Source organism: Lissotriton helveticus, chromosome 2_2 (assembly GCF_964261635.1).
Source record: "Lissotriton helveticus chromosome 2_2, aLisHel1.1, whole genome shotgun sequence".
NCBI classification, from domain to species: domain Eukaryota; kingdom Metazoa; phylum Chordata; class Amphibia; order Caudata; family Salamandridae; genus Lissotriton; species Lissotriton helveticus.
The window spans coordinates 115050352-115068668 of record NC_136060.1 but is presented as its reverse complement, the minus strand read 5'-3'; the positions used below and the strand labels follow the sequence as shown (position 1 = coordinate 115068668).

Here is an 18317-nt window from a genome sequence, read left to right as displayed (position 1 = left end):
GAACCACTGGGTAAAACCTTTCACCTTTGTCTGCTACGACAACCTTCTGGAATGTATTGGGGATTGGATTACCACAGCTGAGGAGACACGGTTACATCTGGCAGAAGAAATACTGGCTCCTGTGTTCCTCAGAGTCTCCACCCTCTGCCCAATGATCGTGAACCACTGCCTGTACTTGGAAGTATTGGTAGGCATGGGGGCTTTGGACACTATTTCGTTATTAACCTGGGACACTAGGTAACCTCTACTCTACCCCCATGCTAACTACGACAACCTCTTCCCCAAGCAGCACACTGGACAACACTGGTGAGCCCTTTTGGGATATTTGGTGTCTGACTTTATGTGCCCATACCTATAGTACAGCTAGCACTTGGGGAGGAACTTCCCTGACTTTCTAGTGGGCAGGTTGGGACTCAGTATCCTTCCCCTGAGAACTATACTTGGGGGCCGTTTGGAGAACTTATTTTTAAGTTTGTCTCCCCCTCTCTCTTCTGGTGGGGACCCTGTCCCCCCTTTTGGTGATCCCCCAGGTACCTTCTTGTGGACCCTGGTACTGAGTCATTCGTCTGCCTCCTTCGCAAGCTCCCTAGGAGCAGTGAGCTCACTATCCACTAGGTGCTGGTGCAGGTCTGTAAAACAACTGCTGAACATGTGCTCTCTGGCAATCAAATTGTACAGCGCTTTGTATACCTCTACATTACTGCCCTTCACCTAACCATCTAGTTCCTTGCAAAAGTGAGCTGGCTGTCCCTAGATTTCTGCTTATCCTTCTTAGGTGTAAGACCATATTTTCTAACAAGTGTGTCCCTCAGGAGTGGACACTTGGAGGCCCCCCTTTGTGGCTTTCCATTCCACATTCAACTCAAACATCTTTTAACCTCATCGCTGCAGCGGCTATTCCGCCGCAGCGCTAAGGGGTCGGGGGGCCGCGCGGTGCTCCCATGCTGGTGACGGAACCGCTCCGTCACCAGCCGCGGTTGAGCTGTGCTCATGACGGAGCGGTACCGTCATGGCCCCGCCCACTTAATAGAACGCGCCGCGCAGGCGTGTCGGGCGGGCCATGATGGAACCGCTCTGCCATCAGCACAGCGCTACCGCGGCTGATGACCGAGCGGTTCAGTCATCAGCACGGAAAGGGTTAAAGCCTCTGTAGATCTGCCTTCTTGAGGTCATCCATGTTGATCAACTCTGTCTCCATTGTTAGCAAAAAAGGAGGTGAGGTAGCTTAAATTTGGAAAAAGGAAAAATAGCCAAATCAAGAACTAAATGAATTTAAAAAAATCTTACTTAATGTCAGATTATTTTCAGGGATTGTAATGTTACACAAAAACAGAAGTACTGGATCCCACCACTAAGTTCAAATGTAAGAAATTGGGTTTTTAATTGAGGGAGGTAAGGATCTTTCTAAAAACAATAACCATAATCCCTGCCAGAGTGAACCAGAAAAGTCACTATTAACCTGGGCTTAGCTCTCAAGTAGGTTGGCACAAAATCAGCCAGGCTTAATATAGAGGCATTATTGTTAAGTATTTATGCAGCACACAAATTTGTTGAGATTTATAGAGCGCAGCGAATACCCTAGGGCGTCTTGGCGCTAGTAAATTCCACCAGTCCACACTCGTTGCATGAGGCTCATTGGTTAAATAACCATGTTTTTAAGAGTTTCCGGAATTGATAAAGGGACGAGCTCGTCCTGATGTTGTGCGGGAGGGTGTTCCAAAGTTTGGGGGCAGCCACTGTGAAGCGACGGTCACCCCAGGAAACTTTCTTTGATCGTGGAATAACTAGTTGGTGCAAAGAGGAAGAGCGGAGCTGTCTTGAAGGTACATAAAGTTTCAGTTGGTCTTTAAGCGAATGTGGTCCTTGATTGTTTAAAGCCTTGTAAACTATACACAAAGACTTGAACTTAATTCTATTTTCGATTGTGAGCCAATGATACTGCCTTATTATTGCTGATATGGATTCAAATTTTGAAGTTCCTGAGAGCAGACGTGCCGCCGCATTTTGAATTGATTGTAATTTGTTTTTGACCCTAACCTGAGCGTTGAGGAAAAGACCGTTACAATAATTCAACGCTGTTAGAACTAAGGAACTCACCAAGGTTTTGATTAAGGTCTCCGGAAGAAAGGGTCGAATCTTACTGATCATTTTCAATCTGAAGTGTGCCGTTGAAGCCACTTTGTTTGCGTGGTCCATGAAACTGAGTCCATCATCGAAAATGACGCCTAAATTCCTGACTTTTGATGTGGGGGTGGGAGGGGAACCAAAGGCAGCTGGCCACCAGTAGGAGGACCATGCTGGAAGAAGCGGACCAAAAATAACTACCTCGGTCTTCTCCGAATTAAGTTTGAGGCAGTTAGTTGCCATCCATTCTCCGATTGCGAGCAGACCGTTTTTAAAGTTTTGCGCTACTTCTCCTCCATCACCCTTGATAGCCAACACCAACTGCGTGTCATCCGCGTACGATGTTAGGCTCATCCCATAAGCCCTGATGACATTGGCAAGGTCCGACACATAGATATTGAATAGTGTCGGACTAAGGGATGAGCCTTGGGGGACACCGCATGGCAGCGAGAGTTGGGCAGATCGAAAAGGTCCAAGGGTGACCGCTTGCGTTCTATCTGCAAGGAAGGAGGCAAGGAGATTTCTGGCTGAATGACAAATGCCCAGTTTTTCGACACGGTCGATCAGGATGTTATGGTCGACCGTGTCGAAAGCTGCTGATAGATCTAGCAGTACTAAAATTGCAGTCCCGCCTTGGTAACGAATGGCCCTGACATCATCGGCGGCCTTTATAAGGGCGGTTTCAGTCCCATGATGTCTACGAAAGCCAAATTGAGAGTCGTCTAGCAGTCGGTGTTTCTCGATAAAGTCTGAAAGTTGGAAATTCATGGCTTTCTCGACTACTTTAGCTAAAAACGGTAGGCTCGCAATTGGCCTATAGTTTTTAAGCTCGCTTTTATCCAAGCCGGATTTTTTTAATAAAGGTTTCAGCAATGTTTTTTTTAAGGCATTTGGATAGGTCCCGGAGGACAGGATGGCATTACAAACTTCAGTCAGCACCGGTATAATGGAATCCATGACTGGGGTTAGTGCTGAAACTGGACAGGGATCAAAGGCAGAGCCTGATTTAATGGTTGAGACAATGGTCATCGTTTGGTCGTCTGTAAGTTTGTGGAAACTTGACAGAGTAGTGGCTGGAGATGGACAAGGAGAGATGGTGTTCGTCCTGGATGTTTTGGAGGTGAAGGCTTGATAAATGTCATCCACTTTGGTAAAAAAGAAATTCGCCAGATCATCGCAGAATTCTTGGGAGGGAACCGGGGCAAGGTCAGAGATATTACCTGCCAAGATTTTAGTTATTTCATATAGGCGTTTACTTGAATTTATGGCTTGGTCAATTTGATTAGAGTAATATGATTTTTTTGCCTTGGTGATCATAGCTTTATAAAGTGCCAAAGCTTCTTTATATTCTTTCTTACTGGCCAAGTCATAATTTTTTCTCCAAATCCTTTCCAGATTCCTATTACTTTGTTTTTGCCGCCTCAGCTCGTCAGAATACCATGGGGCAGTCGGATTGGCTCGGTTTCTGGACAAAGATTTCGAACACACTGTTCGTTCGGTAGCCTGGGTGAGCCAGGTCTGGAATTTTAACGTAGCTTCATTGGGATTGTTGGGCACCGTAGGACGCATATTGTCCAGCTGTATTTTCAGTATCAAACAGTAATACAGTGACAACAGAACACAAAAACCACACTAATTAAGAAAAATAGAGTAACATTAAATAAATAAAATAACACCAAAACAAATTAAATCCAATCAGTAGAACTAGAGTTATGATTTTTTCAAGTTTAGGTGAAAAACAGCATCTAAAGATCAAAGCGCCAACCGCAGGTACTTGGTTGTGTGAGACCGGGGCAAAGTGGAATGTTAAGGCTGAACACGATGGAGCGCCGTTCTAAGGCTACTTTTTGGTGGAAATCTTCCTAAGTCTCAAATGTCAGGTTTTGACTGGAGGAGCACCTTCAACACCACTCCCAAGTGCCCAAGACTGGTTGGGCACCCCGTAAGGGGGGCCCGGACTCACTCCACACAAAGCTCAAGTGCAAGGTGTCTGGAGCTTTTATGTCCCTGTAGCTCACCCAAGAGTCCAACCATTGAGTCACTTTGGTAGTCCTGGGAGTAAGCAGCAAGACAGTCCTCAAGCAGCAGGGCAGTCCTCTGGGGGTACAAGGCAGGCTTCAAGCAGCAGTGCAGTCTGCTGGTAGCAGCAGGGTAGTCCTCTAAGGTACAATGCTGGTCTCAAGCAGCAGAGCAGTCCTCTGAAGTAAAAGGCAGTCATTCTTGGTGGAGGGGTCTTCCGTGGTCAGAAGTGTACTGAAGAGTTGGGCTTGGGGTCCAATATATATACCCGGTGCCCTCTATTGAAGTGGGGCCAACTTCTAGGCCATCGCCCATCTTTTTCTGGAACTGTCATTCATTCTGCTGCCCATGCTCCAAGTGATCTAGGGTTACAAAAGGATGCTGTTAAGTTTCTTTGTGAGTGTGCTGGAGGCAACCCTTTGAAATGTAAGTGGGGCAGGGAACTGCTCCCCCCTCATGCATCCTGCCAACACCTAGTCCTCCTTTGTCTCACTGTCTGGGAGGAATGCACAAAGGCCAACTTCCAACTATTCACTGTCACGTCACCCAGAAAACAGGCTGTAAGCACAACATGATCCAGAAAATGCTAACTTTCTAAAAGTGGCATTTTTAGAATTGTGATTTAAAATCCGAAGTTATCATTAAAGAGGAATTTAAATTACAATTCTTTTGAGACCAAACATGACATTTCTACTTCAAAATCAAAAGTTAGCACCTATTAAATGTAATCCAGTAACCTAATGTTATCCTACAGAAGAAGTAGGAACTAATGTGATCCTACGGGAGAAGTAGGCCTCACAGTGGTGAAAAACGAATTTAGGAGATTTTCACTACCAAGACATGCAAAACTTAAAACCACATGTCCTACATTTTACATACAATGCACCCTGCCCTATAGACTGCTTAGGGCCTACCATAGGGGTGACATATGTATTAAAAAGAGATTTAAGCCTGGCAAGAGGTTTATTTAATGCACAGACCCTGAGTACATGTAGTACCACTCTGCTGGGGACTTACAAGTAACTTAAATGTACCAATTGGCTGTAAGCCAATTTTACTATGTTTAGAGAAGAGAGCACAAGCACTTTAGCACCAGTTACCAATAGTAAAGTACACGGAGTCCTAATGCCAACAAATCAAAATTCAGAAAACAGGGGCAAAGGCAAAATGTTTGGGGGAAGACCACACCAAAGGCTGTCAGCTCTAACAAATGTAGAGTTCAAAAGACTTTAAAATGTTGAAGTTACATTGTAACTTGCTCTGGTTGGGAATTCTGATACCCACTTTGGACGAAGGTTACTCTCCAATATCAACTTGATAAAGTGAACAATTTAGTCCCATATCTAACACAAAATGAAGTTTCATTGACTTCAGAAGTTCATTTATTTTGAACTCCAGAAAGCACATGCTGTGGTAGATACAGAATGTCTACTGATCATACTGTACCCAACACACTTTGCTGATCTACTTGGTGCTGTTTTTAAATCCTCCAATACTACAGATGTTGCCTACACTCATAAGACGATAAACTCCACAATGCTTCCTGCTATAAGACTGTCTTTGGTGCGTTCCCATCTCTTCGGGGTTCACCTATTTCAAATGTGCGCAGTGGATTGTTACCTGTTTTCCCCATTGCAGGCGCAACCAGCCTCAATACATGCTCCTAATGTGATGAATTTACTTTATTCTTTCGCACACACTGACAGCATGCTATTGATGTTTATTTGGGGTGGGTTTGTTTTTCATTCTGCATGAACACTGACATTTGACTTTTATGGTCTTTAACCACCAGCAATAAGACTCATGTTTCAGTGCCACACCTGTTGTCACACAGCTACTCAGCATTCTTTTGGAGCATCAATCTGTGCACATTGTGGCAGTGGTTAATTAGTAAAAACATAAGTGCTGGGGTTCTCGTCCGGTGGCAGCTTGCATTAGCCCATTTCTCCTGTTGCCTAAAACAGAACCAACTACTAACCATGGAAGTGGGGATAAGAAGTGGTGTAATGGACAGAGCTGCCAACTTCGGAGCTGGGGAACCAGGTTCGAGTCTCCGCGTGTGCTCAACATCCTGTGATTCTGGGCGAATCATTTAATCTCCCCGTGCCTACCATAAATGAATGTGTCCTTAACTGGTGCTCATGAAAGGCGCTGGTGTTGATTAAGTGCCAGTGCTGAGCACCCGAAACCACCAGCTCAAATTAAGCACTGCTCTGTGGATAGGTCAAAGCTCATTCAGCAACTTGCAATGTATTGCTTGCTTTATGGCACATTACAACATTCATCATCATGACTGCTACCTTTGAATCACATCTCATGTGCCATAATGTTCTTTTACTTCACAGATTGTGTCATCAATATCACTTTACTCTTACTGCTTCGCCTACTGAGGCACATATGAAGTGTTCACATGCATGCACATTGCTGCCCTACTCGTCTCGCTATCAGCCCGTTCAAGTACAATTTTCAACTTCTTTTCAGCTACAGCATTTCACATTCGAAAAAATATTACCTTGAAGTGGCTTCCATTGAATGATACATTACATTGACCTATGGATATGGACACTCTGGGCAGTTATTGTTTAAAGACATTTTTCTTTAAAGTATTCAAGATGCCACAAATGCAACGGGAAATTATTCTAACATTTATGACTATCAAAGAAGATCCTATGATGCACAAGTTGGTATATCTGTACTTCCTTAGGGTAATCTACCAGGTGTGGTCAGGATAGACCATAGCACTCAACAAAGAGAGAGTTTGAACAGATGAGTTGTTCTATAATGTTAGCCGAATTTGATGCACAGACATGACAATATGTAGCTCTGAAGAATAATGTGTGACAATTACCTTCCACTTTGAGATGTATACCTCCGCATTCATTACGTCCAATGAAGTGTCCCATAATCTGACCATTTTTGTACACAATCACTGTAGGTAAATGTGTGTCGTGGTAGTTTGGGATACAGCTGTTCACGTTGGCTTTTAGGAACTTGGTTTCTGGATATTTTCTTGCCAGCACGCCAAGATGATTATCAATTACTGAGCACATTGGTATGCTGAAGAGAGAAGAAATACTTTTCAAGCTTCATTCTAGATCTCGAGTTATTTAGTTATTTGCCGAAATCTGGAAAGCACATTGCATGTATTCTCCATGTCTCATATATTTAATTATGTATATACTTTGAAACTGGTATTATTGTATTTCTCTCGCCCTGAAGAGGTCGTGGGGTCTTCCCCTATCGACGAAACACGTGTTGGCTGGGCATTGTGGAAGTAAAGACAAAGAAAAGAACACAAAGGAATACTCTTTCTTACACAATGAAGAAAATGTTATTTTTATTTTGAATATGTGCGTGTGCGGAGGATAGTAATTGCTATCAAATATAAGTCACCTACACATGTAGACTGCAATCAGCGGGACTGTGCAGTTTAAGGGCCTCAGGGTTTGAAGAACCAGAGCTGGAGTACAGGATGGTACTATAGATTATTAAATGATGCTAAAATATCTCATTAGGTTAAAATACTCACTTTAAGATACAGTCATCTGCAAGTCACAAGTCTGAGTCACAGCGAGACCAACTCTAGGTCATTAGAGTGAGTACCATTACATTCTGTATTTTGTAACAGTAAAACCTGCTATTTGCAGTAATCAGAACTTCAGAAGTGTCATACAAGTGACATATCTAAAAAAAGCTATTATTACTAAATTATTGTGTTGACCAAAATAATCTGTTTATGGTGTTTTATTTTTTAACACAAACTTTGTTGCAGTTTATCTATGTATACAAACCTCGTTATCATCAGCGTAAAGTTCAACAGCATATGTTACATCGAGTAAACATTACACTTCCAGTAACAGGAATGGAACAGTGACATTTTCTATCGTACAATTGAATCCTGCCCGTGCAAACGTCCCCACCCCAGCCCTCCCGTCTACATCTCTCTGTCGTCTCCTAAGTAGGGATGCAATGGTGTTGGGCAGTCGTTTTTGTGAACTGCGAGTGTTGTACAATACATGTGGGAGGACCTTTACAGCCCCTGGAGTACGGCTCCACTCTGATATCAGGGCAAACAACTCCCCCCACCGGTGTTGGGTAAAAGCCAGTGTCTTAAACTGAGGAAAGAGGGTGTTGAGGCGAGGGGGGTATGTACCTAGCATTCTTTAGTTCATTGGTCATGGTGAACATTCAATTCTCACTGTCGTCCTCCCCGTTCAGCGCCCGGAATGCCTCCAGCAAGACATCCCATTCTATTGATATTGGCCTCTTGCGTAATCTTCTGTATTCCTCGCGCCGGATTGCTCCACTCTCTGCTAAACCCCAGTGTATCACCTCTTTCCGCCAAAGGATGACTGGTGGGACTCGCAGGTACTTCCAAAGTCTGGTCAGCAGTCGTTTTGCTAACAGTAGAGATTTTAGGATCTAGAATATCAGCCTAGAATAAACTGATCTAGTGTGCACCAATGGTCTTTGTCAGTTAACTCCAAAAGTGTCGCCCCAATGCTAGCCCAATAAGCTGCTAATGAAGGGTAAGCCCACAACATATGCGTGAGATCTACGTACTGTGTGTGTCACCAGGGGCAGCTCTAGGAGGCCACAGGGAACATTGTATTGATTTTGTGCAGTGTGAGGTAGGCCCTATGGAATACAGAAAATTGAATACATTTGAATCACAAGTTACGAGAGACCTTCTTGGGTTGTTGTAAAAGAAAGGTGCATTCTCTGTCAGTGATCTCCCTAATAAAATCTGCTTCCCAACTTATTTTAAGAGGATCCAATGGTAGGATAAGCCATTGGATCCTGATACTGCCATTGGATCAGGTGTCTACTGTGGCTCATGGCGTACAGTGCATGTAGCAGCTCATGCTTTTCCGGTTCCTTCCCAACTGGCTCCCAGTGCCTGCAGACGTACCAAGAATACTAGCATGTGTTAAAAACAGTGTTTCGGCAACCCATGGGTGTGCGCAAAATCAGAGTGTTGCATTAGTAAGCCATCTCCAAACAGAGAGCCTTAGGACAGTTCCCCTTTTTCTCCCGGAGATGTAGCATCCTAGCTGTCAAGGTACCCAAGTGGGGTGGGGAGCCGCATAAGGGAATATTAGGGGCATTAGGCGTCAGGAACGCAATATATCTAAGGGCAATTCTGCAATAAGAGAGGGCTGTGCATAGTCAAATGGAACCTGATGAGAGCACAGGGGGGTGGGCGGGGGTTGGGGGGCGTCAGGGCAAAGCGGCCTATGCAGATGTCCTCTGCTAAGCATTCTGGCAGTGTATCTAGTTTCTTCTGCGTTGTGTCCAGCCAGCCAATATGCCAGCCATTGTAGCTCCCCAGCTGTACAATAGACCTTAAATTCTGGAGCACCCATGCCGCTCCTGTCCATCTGTAATCGCAGCTTAGTAGGGCTAATTCCGTGGAAACCGCTACCCCAAGTCGCCTCACAGGTCATTGAAGTACAGGATCATATTGTCCGCGTATAGCGTCACCGAGTGGACTGTACATTATATATAGTTTCCACAACCCCGACCTCCTGGTAGATACACTGTGCAAGAGATTCCACAGCTCTAAAACAAACAATAATGGTGACAGTAGGCAAACCTTTTGTGTCCCACGAGACACCCGGTATGGGGCTGAAATGTATGGGCCCACCCTGGCTCTTGTCGAAGGCTCTGAGTACAACAGATGTACCCAACAGATATATGCTGGGGACATCTCAAATGTGGTCCGCCAACATAAAGTCCCAGCTGATGGTGTCAAATGCTTGTTGGATATCAAGGGAGAGGCATCCAGTGAATGGGTAGCATTCTTTAACTGCATCAATTATGCGGAATAAACTGTGTATATTTAAGGAGGTATTGTGGCGGGGGCGAAGCCACATTGATCAGCGTGTAGTAAGTGGGGGAGTAGGGAGATACTCATTGTTTAATAAAGACAGGGCTTATAAGAGGACATGTCAGTGGGTGATATGCCAGGCTTGAGGAGTGAGGTCACCAGTGCTTCCCGAGCCGAAGGTGGAAGCATCCCTTCCTCCAGTTAGGTGGTATACATTTTTTCGAGGCGAAGTATCAGTCACGAAGCGTAAGTGGAATAGAATTCCACTTACAGTCCATCAGAGCCTGGTGTTTCATTACGAGCACGCTCCTTGGTGGCCTCACGTATCTCATTCACTGATATAGGATCTTTAAGGGCCTCACTGTCAGCCGCTGACACCTTGGGAATTTCGATATGACTTAAGAACGAGGTTATTTCGACTGGGTCAGAGGGAGGTGGGACGTATTATAACTCAGTGTAGTAATCCCAAAATGCATTGCTAATTTCCAATTAAGTCTCCACTGTATCATGTGTGAATGAAGAGGATGGGTGGAGGCGACCGTTCTGGTTTAATCAACCTAACAAGTAGCATGCCTAATTTGTCTGCCTCTGTGTGCATTCTCTGGCTATAGACTCTATAGTGTAGGACCTTGAGGCGTTCGAGAAGGTCAGCATAGGCTTTCCGAGCATTTTTTAATTGGGACGGGCTATTTGCATTTTAAGTCACTGTTCTAGTGGGCCTAAGCTGTTTCTAACCTGTGTGAGTGCCCTCAAAACGAACCCAAGGACCCCCACCAATGTGCTAATGGATGTCCCTCGCACCAGCACCTTAAAAGCTTCCCATTCAATCAAGAAGGAGAAGGCCGTGCCAGTGTTTTCTGAGAAGTACATGTCAATGGCTGTAGCAACGGTCTCTTGAAACACTGTGTCCTCTAGGAGTAAAGGTTAGAGGCGCCAGGTGGGGATCAAGGCTGGCACTTGGCCCCAAACCAGTGTGATTCCCAATAAGTTATGGTCCAACAGTGTCTTACCTAGGTAAGTAGCATGAGTAACCTGTGGTTGTAGATGGGATGCACAGAGGAACCTGTCTAGGAAAGAGTGAAGTGCATGTGGGCCAGAATAGAATTAGTATTCCTTCAAGCCGCTGTTACGTTACACCAGACATTAGAGAGATCCAAATCCGCTGCCCACTGTTGAAGCGCCTTGATCTGCAGTGATGGGAGTGGCAACCCAGAACTTGAAAGGTGGGGGGTGCAAAAGGTCCAAAAGAACATTCAAAACTGCATTAAACCCCTCCAAGAATCCATGAGAGATGTGCCCAATCCGTCAGAACTGTAGACAGGTGGAATAGGAACATATCTTGCTCCTGATTCATTGCGTACAGGCATCTGAGCACAATCGGTGCTCCCTCCAGGCTGCCTCGTAGCAGAACATAGCGACCCTGTGCGTCAAACTTGGACTCTTGGACCAGAAAGGTGACCCCCCGCTTGCACCCAAATCGTGGCTACCCTGGCAAAGGCTGAGTAGGATGTATGAAAGAGCTGACCCTTTCCTCTCTTGTGCAAGCTCTGGGCTTCTACAGTGGTGAGGTGTTTTTTCTGCAGATCGGTTATATTCGATTTGATTTGTATATTTGTAAAGCACAGCTATGGCTCCGGAGGGAGCATCCTGGTGCTACACAGAAGAAACCAGATTGGCTGGGTAAGTATGAGAGAGATCCTACTATACCAGTGAGGAGCAGAATGCATCCGTCAGCCCAAAAATCCAGGTTTTCATTGATTTTCTAAATTGAGTCTCTGATTCCATTGCCCTTAGGTGTGCGGGCATGAGATTCCATGCTGTTGTTCCCAAGAATGCAATGGGTTTTCCTCCTTTGGTTTTATACCTAAAAGAGAGGGGGCATAAGAAGGTTTGCTGTGGAGGATCTGAGGGTCCTAGCCGTGACATAATGATTGAACTTGCCTGCCAGGTATTTAGGTCCAGTGTCTCTAAAGGCTCTGAAAGTAATCACAAGGATCTTAAATAAAATTATTTTCTGAATAGGCAGCCAATGCAGCATCTTAAGAGCTGAAGTGGCTGATGAATGACAAGGGATTTTCAGCAGTATGCGAGCTGCTGCATTCTGTAAAATCTGTAGCTTTTTTACTACTAATTTGTTGGTTCCTGCGAAAATGCTATTGTATTAGTCTAATCTCAAAAGGATCAGTGCCACTGTCTTCCTTACAGAGCACGGAATGTAATCAAAACATTTCTTGATGTTTTTTATGAGGTTAGAACACATTCCTGCCACTGAGAGAGAGGCGTCAAATTTTACTGCAAGGTTCTTGGCGATTTCCACTATATTTGATGGGGCAGGTCCATCTTCTGGCCACTATTGAATCGGTTTGAAAAGATTGTCTATTCCTATCAATAAAATCCTAGTTTTATCCGTGTTACATTTAAGGTTGTTTAGTCTCATCCAGCGGATGACCTCTGTTATACATTGCCTAAAATGAAGCTATGTTTTGGTTGTGTCTTTATCCAGGGCCAAGATTAATTGTGTGTCATCTGCGTATGAGGTTGTAGCGATATTGAAGGAGGATGTTAACGGTATCAATGGAGCCATGTAGATATTAAAAAAGAGCGTACTGAGAGAAGAGCCTTGTGGAATGCCTGAGGTAATCTGGTGTTCGGTTGAGAGGAAATGTCCTAAGGCCACGGTTTGTTTACGGTTAGTAAGGAAGGACTGTAGCCAGGCCAAAGCTGTTGAGGATACACCGTTTTGTTTGATTCTGGACAAAAGAATGCTGTGCGAGATGGTATCAATTGTGGCTGACAGGTCTAATAGACCAGCATTAGGTTTAGTGTGTCTAATACTTCCAGCAATGCAGACTCAGTTGAATGTTTAGGGCGAGAGCCAGATTGGCTGGGATGAAGTATCTTGGCTTTCTCGAGGAAGTCGGTAAGTTGTCTACTGACAAGTTTTTCCGTAATTTTGCCAAGAATGGGTAGTAGTGATAAGGGATGAAGATTGGAGAGTGGAGGGGTCTATGGTCTGTTTTTTTTTTCAGTGGTTTGATAACTGCTATTTTCCATTCTTACGAAACTGTCGCTGTAGTTAAATATGAATTCATTTAAAAAAAAAAAAAGAACTTTATTTAAATTTTCATCTGGCTTACAATATTGCATGGTTATTCACTGCAATCAGAAACATTTGTAAAACAAATAGACATCATTTGTGGTTCAAAACAGAAAGTACCGTACTTGTGCAAAGGTTATCAATAGTCCATTCCAACAGGGTGGCATATAGCATATATTGAAACTATCCAGTCTGATAAACCCGGACCAGCGAGCCCACACCTGTCATCACAACCCCACATTTCCTGATGTAATAAACAAAATAACAAAGAAAATAAGGTGGGCCTAAAAATTACCCCATCCCCGTGGTTACAATCCCAGCAGGCTGTTGTGATGTGGGGGCAGAACCTCTCTCTAGTAAATAATTTTTTAATGGTTCCCAAATATCCCTTGGGCGAGAGGCCGGGGATAAAGTCGTAGTGTAGTGTGTGCAGTTAGTGTTGCAGTATGTGAGACTGAGTAGCCAGTCTTTTACTGTGGGGGAGACACGGCTGCAACACTTAAGAGCTATTTCCCTCTTAGCGAGCAATAATGCAATGGCGATGAATTTACGCAGCTTCTTTGGTAGCCCTTCCACATATCCCAGCATGGCCACTTCCAGGGTGGGGGCCAATACAAGGTGAGTCATTTGTTCTATAATCCTAAAAGTGGATCTCCAGAAGATCCCAATCTTAGTGCAGTTCCACCTCAGATGCGCGAAGTACGCCTGCGGACCACCACACTTAAGACAGGAGTGCGACCGATTTGGGTCCATGGAATGAATCCTAGCCGGGGTAATGTAGACCCTCCACAAGTACTTAAAATGTATAATCTTATGTCTGCTGTTTAAGGAGACCTCTTTGCTTTGCGCCCAACAAAATTACCAATGTGAATCCTGTATGAGGTGTCCGATGTCCCGCTCCCAAGCCTCCCATATCTTGGTGTCTCTGCTGGGGATTAAGGACATGCAAGATTTATATAGCTTCGAGATCAGGTGTTCTCCACCGGGACTCGAAATTAGGAGGGTGAGAAGAGGAAAAGGCTCGGGCTCCAATGGATATCTCGAAACCTTAACTCTGACTGCCCTCCGTATCCTACTAAAGATAAATTGGTCCATAAATGTTGCGTCACTGAACTTCCTCCCTCCGTACTAGAGAAGATATGTCCCTCTGGGAACAAGACCCCAAATGTATTCATAGAGCATGCAAGAAGTGTACACTGCACCAGCTTCTCCTCTGTGATGGGGAGTCAAGGGTTATTAATAACTGAGATCTCAAGTGAGTATAGGGCACCACCTTCCGTCACCCTAGCCAACTTCTGCCAGGAGCAGCTGGTGGGTGATACTGTCTGAATATCCCGGGGGTCTCTTGGGAATCCCTGCGGCAATACCGTGCAGAACGGCGCAGGAAGTACCAGATCTGTCTCAGGTCTAGAATATGGAATTTGTGCGTCTGGGTGGTACCAAGAGTGGGGAAAACTGCACTGCGCAACCAGATAATAAACCTGAAAATTCAGGACTATAAATCTGCCTCTCTCATATGGCAAAGTCATGGTGTCACAGCTAACTCTAGAACTTCCACCCCCCCAAACCAACCTGATAAGGTGAGATCGCATTGTGAGGAAAAAGGAATTGGGGAGAGGAATGGGAATGTTATGAAATTACTATAGAACTTTAGGGAGCATGATCAACTTCAGCAACACGACCAGCAAGAGAGAGGGGGGATTTCAGCCATCGCTCGACCTGCTGCATCAAGTTATGCACCTCCGGGCCATAATTTAGGATGATGATTTGCTCTGTGTCACTATGCACCCGAATACCTAAATATTGGGACGACTCCTCACACCACGCAAGTGGGAACTCGCTCTCCCATCGTGTAGTGCTCGGGGTTAAGGGAAAGATCTCAGACTTAACTCAATTTATAAATAACGCAGAAAAGACGCAAAATCGAATAATCTCACGGATGAGTGGTTCAAGATTCTCCCTGGTGTTGCGAACATAAAGTATAATGTCATCTGCATATAAGGAGGTTAAAAGGGGCCCCGTATCCTGGAAGTGGTGAACCAGAGGGTCTAATGCCAATTTGCAAAGCAACGGGGAGAGAGGACATCCCTGTCTAGTGCCACACGTAAGGGCGAATGGCGAGGACAGGGCGCCATTAAGGCAGAGTCTGGCTGTGGGCCTGGAGTAAAGTAGCGCAGTGAGGTCAATGAATCCCTTGGGGATACCCAACTTTCCCATCACCGCCAAGAAAAAGGGCCACTCCAGTGAGTCGAAAGCCTTTTCCGTGTCAAGTAGGCCCGCCGTGGCAGGGACATCAAGGGCTAATCTTTGTATCACTGCGAATAATGTGCGATGTTTTAGCGCAGTCGACCTGTGGGGGACAAAGCTCGACTGGGCCGGTGAGATTAATTTAATATAATAACAGTGCTAGTCGCAGCGCGGTCATTTTGGCCAGAATTTTATACTCGAGGTTTAAAAGTGACAGTGGTCTATAGGAGCCGCACAGTAGCGGATCTTTCCCGTTTTTGGAAGAAGAATTATTACGGCCTCGCGTAAAGTAGGGGGGAGCTCTCCACGTTCAAACACCTCTGTCAGGTTGTAGACCAGCGCGCCTGCCTAAAAACTTCAGTTCCCAGCGACCTAGGGCTCACAACTACTGTTCCCATGATTCCCGGCGGTGCTGCAGGATATCACGGGGCGGAGCCAGGCGATCGGGGCACGTGATTCTGTTTGGCGGCGGGAGCGGCTGCTCCCATGTGTCCTGGGATTCCTGGTGTGATTTTTGGCTGTTCCTATCGATCTGGAGGAAGACACTGTGATCGGTAAATGGTAACGCGCTGGCTAGCGCGTTTGTTGTTCTTGCTTCTAATTTCAGGCTCGGAGCAAGCTCTGATTTTGTTTTGCCTCGCGGCTGCGAGGGATCATTTCTGTGCATTGTTCTCTGAGTAGTGTTACTCGTTCTGGGACAAATTACGCAGCGGTGCGACAAAGGGAGTTCTGTTGTGGCATAGCAAGTGGCGGAGTGCAGGGGGGGATGAGGACCTCCGCACTACCGTCATGAATAAGTGACGATCGTTTTGCACAGCCTGGATTCGGATATATAAATACCAAAGCGGATGGCTGTAGTGAAATAACTACGCCATACCGTGTTTGGGTTACCCTTATGTGTTCCCAGTGTAAGGGAAACATTTTGAGATATCATGGTGTAGGAGGATTTTGTTAAAACTTCAGCTGGAACTCCTATTCATCTTTAGGCACGGACGTGCAGCATTTTTCCTTTGTGCTTTATTGATTTGGATGGAACTGATTCTTCAGAGCTTCCATATTACAGGCTATGGGGTATGCTACTTGTGAGAACTAATGTTTTAGGCAGATGGTGTTTTTTGCAACATTTTCATACGTTTTCTTGTGTTGTGCAGGATAGAAGGAAGTCTGAAGAAACAGCAGTATGGTGTATGCACACGTTTTCTACAGGTGAATCTATGGGGTGTTGCCTAGTGAGAATATAATGAGTGTAGGGTTAAGGAATGTATTAACCTTTGTATATTTGTCTTCCAGCTTCTTTTTCCCTGCTGCCCCCTTCCTTCTTCCCTTTATTCTTTTTTGTTTTTTTTTCCCCTTTTGGGGTTTTTCCCTCACCGTATCGTCTGAACACCCTGTGTTTACACTTCAGGGTGTTCGGAAGGTCCGGAGGTGGAGCATTGTTGCTGCATGCGGATCCTGCGGAGTGCAATCCCGACACCTCATTATACACTTCCAGTAAATAGGGTGATAGGAGATCTTTATGGCTTTTATAAAATATCCTGGTAAAGCCGTCAAGTCCGGGAGCCATCGAGCCATTTATGGCATCTATGGCACTACTAATTTCCTCGGCCGAGAATGGTTCCGCAAGGAATTTCTGCATAAACTTCTTGAGCCATACCATGGCAATCTCGGCGAGATAGTTATTATGGTCTTCCTCGCTGTGCGACACCCGAGTACATAGTGGAGAAGTATATTAAGTGTTCATCACAAATCTCAGCAGTGTCAGTTAGGGTCTGGGCAAATGCGGAGCGAATCACAGTAATACATGAACGCCCAGCCGCGGGTCTCAGCAGCTGCGCCAACATCCGCCCAAGCCTATCCCCCTCCCCATATCACCTCGCAATGGCGTGTTTACTTAAATAGCTACTCTCACGTTGCGCAGCCTCTTTAGACTCTGTAAGGAGTGTCAGTCGAGGGTTCTGGTGCGAAGGGTCATGCTTTATTATCTGCTCCCTATCTAATGCTTCAAGTTGCTTCTCGTTACGCGCAATCATATTACGGAAATCTTTGAGAATTCCAGCGCGCTTAGAGATACACACACCACGCATATAAGCCTTAAATGCCTCCCAGAGTGTGGCCCATGAGCCAACCAACCCTTTATTCAATTTGAAATATTCAACTATTGCCTCCCGAAGCTCAGAGAGAAACACTGCATTGGACAGTGCCGGCCCAGGCAATCACCACACCCTCTCACATCCCTCAGGCCTAGGGACACGCAACTGCAACACTGTACTGCATTTGCCATTTTACACGTGCTAAATCACATGTTGACCTCAATTCCATGCAATACTCTGATCTTCCATTTTATTTCATCGCACTTCCATTTTGTGCTGCTTTGCCCTGTAGTTACACTTAAGCAGAAACATAAACAGGTTTTTCACGTAAGTCAGTACAAATGGGTGCGAGGCATCTCGTGAGGATGACTCGTGAGGTTATGGTGTACCTTCAGAGTGTTTTTCATGCATTCCATACTTATCTCTAGGACATAGGGAGGATGGCCGTACAGAGCTCCAAGGCCGGGAAAGGAATGTCTTTGGCCTCAGCACAGCCCAAACAGAATCTGGCCAGGTCTGTCTGGGCGGGTCTGATGCAAAGATGGGGGCCAGCACCTGTGAATAGATGGGCGAGAGCGCCTGCTAGAGGCTTCTCGAAAAGGTTGATTTAAGCTAAAAAAAGCAGTGTCTGTGGGGTGGAGCTCAGGAACTCAGTCTTGGAGTGGACGCACTCGCGGGACAACTTTGGTGCCCGAAGAGATTACTCCCTGAGCCCCGGTCTACGGGTTCCCGACTTGGTGTTCAGTGCTTGGCCCAGGGATGTTGAAGTCTCCGGTGCTGCAAATGAATATGGTGAGGTGCTTTGTACATTAACTGTTTATATACCTGTATTCACGGTTTCATATTTATGTATATAGTATGGTGTATTCATTGTTTATTGCCTTTCACTCGGTGCCTAAGAATTTATTAG

General features: G+C 45.3%; 1 protein-coding gene across 4 annotated transcripts in view; it reads right to left on the bottom strand.

The window, feature by feature from the left end:
- The window catches only part of PDCL2 (phosducin like 2), a 474415-nt gene that overhangs the window by 110192 nt on the left and 345906 nt on the right, over positions 1-18317 (bottom strand). For all 4 annotated transcript variants that reach the window (XM_078678175.1, XM_078678173.1, XM_078678174.1 and 1 more), the window contains one exon: positions 6992-7200. In XM_078678175.1, coding sequence (XP_078534301.1) covers positions 6992-7200 — 209 coding nt within the window. The remainder of the gene's footprint in view (positions 1-6991; positions 7201-18317) is intronic.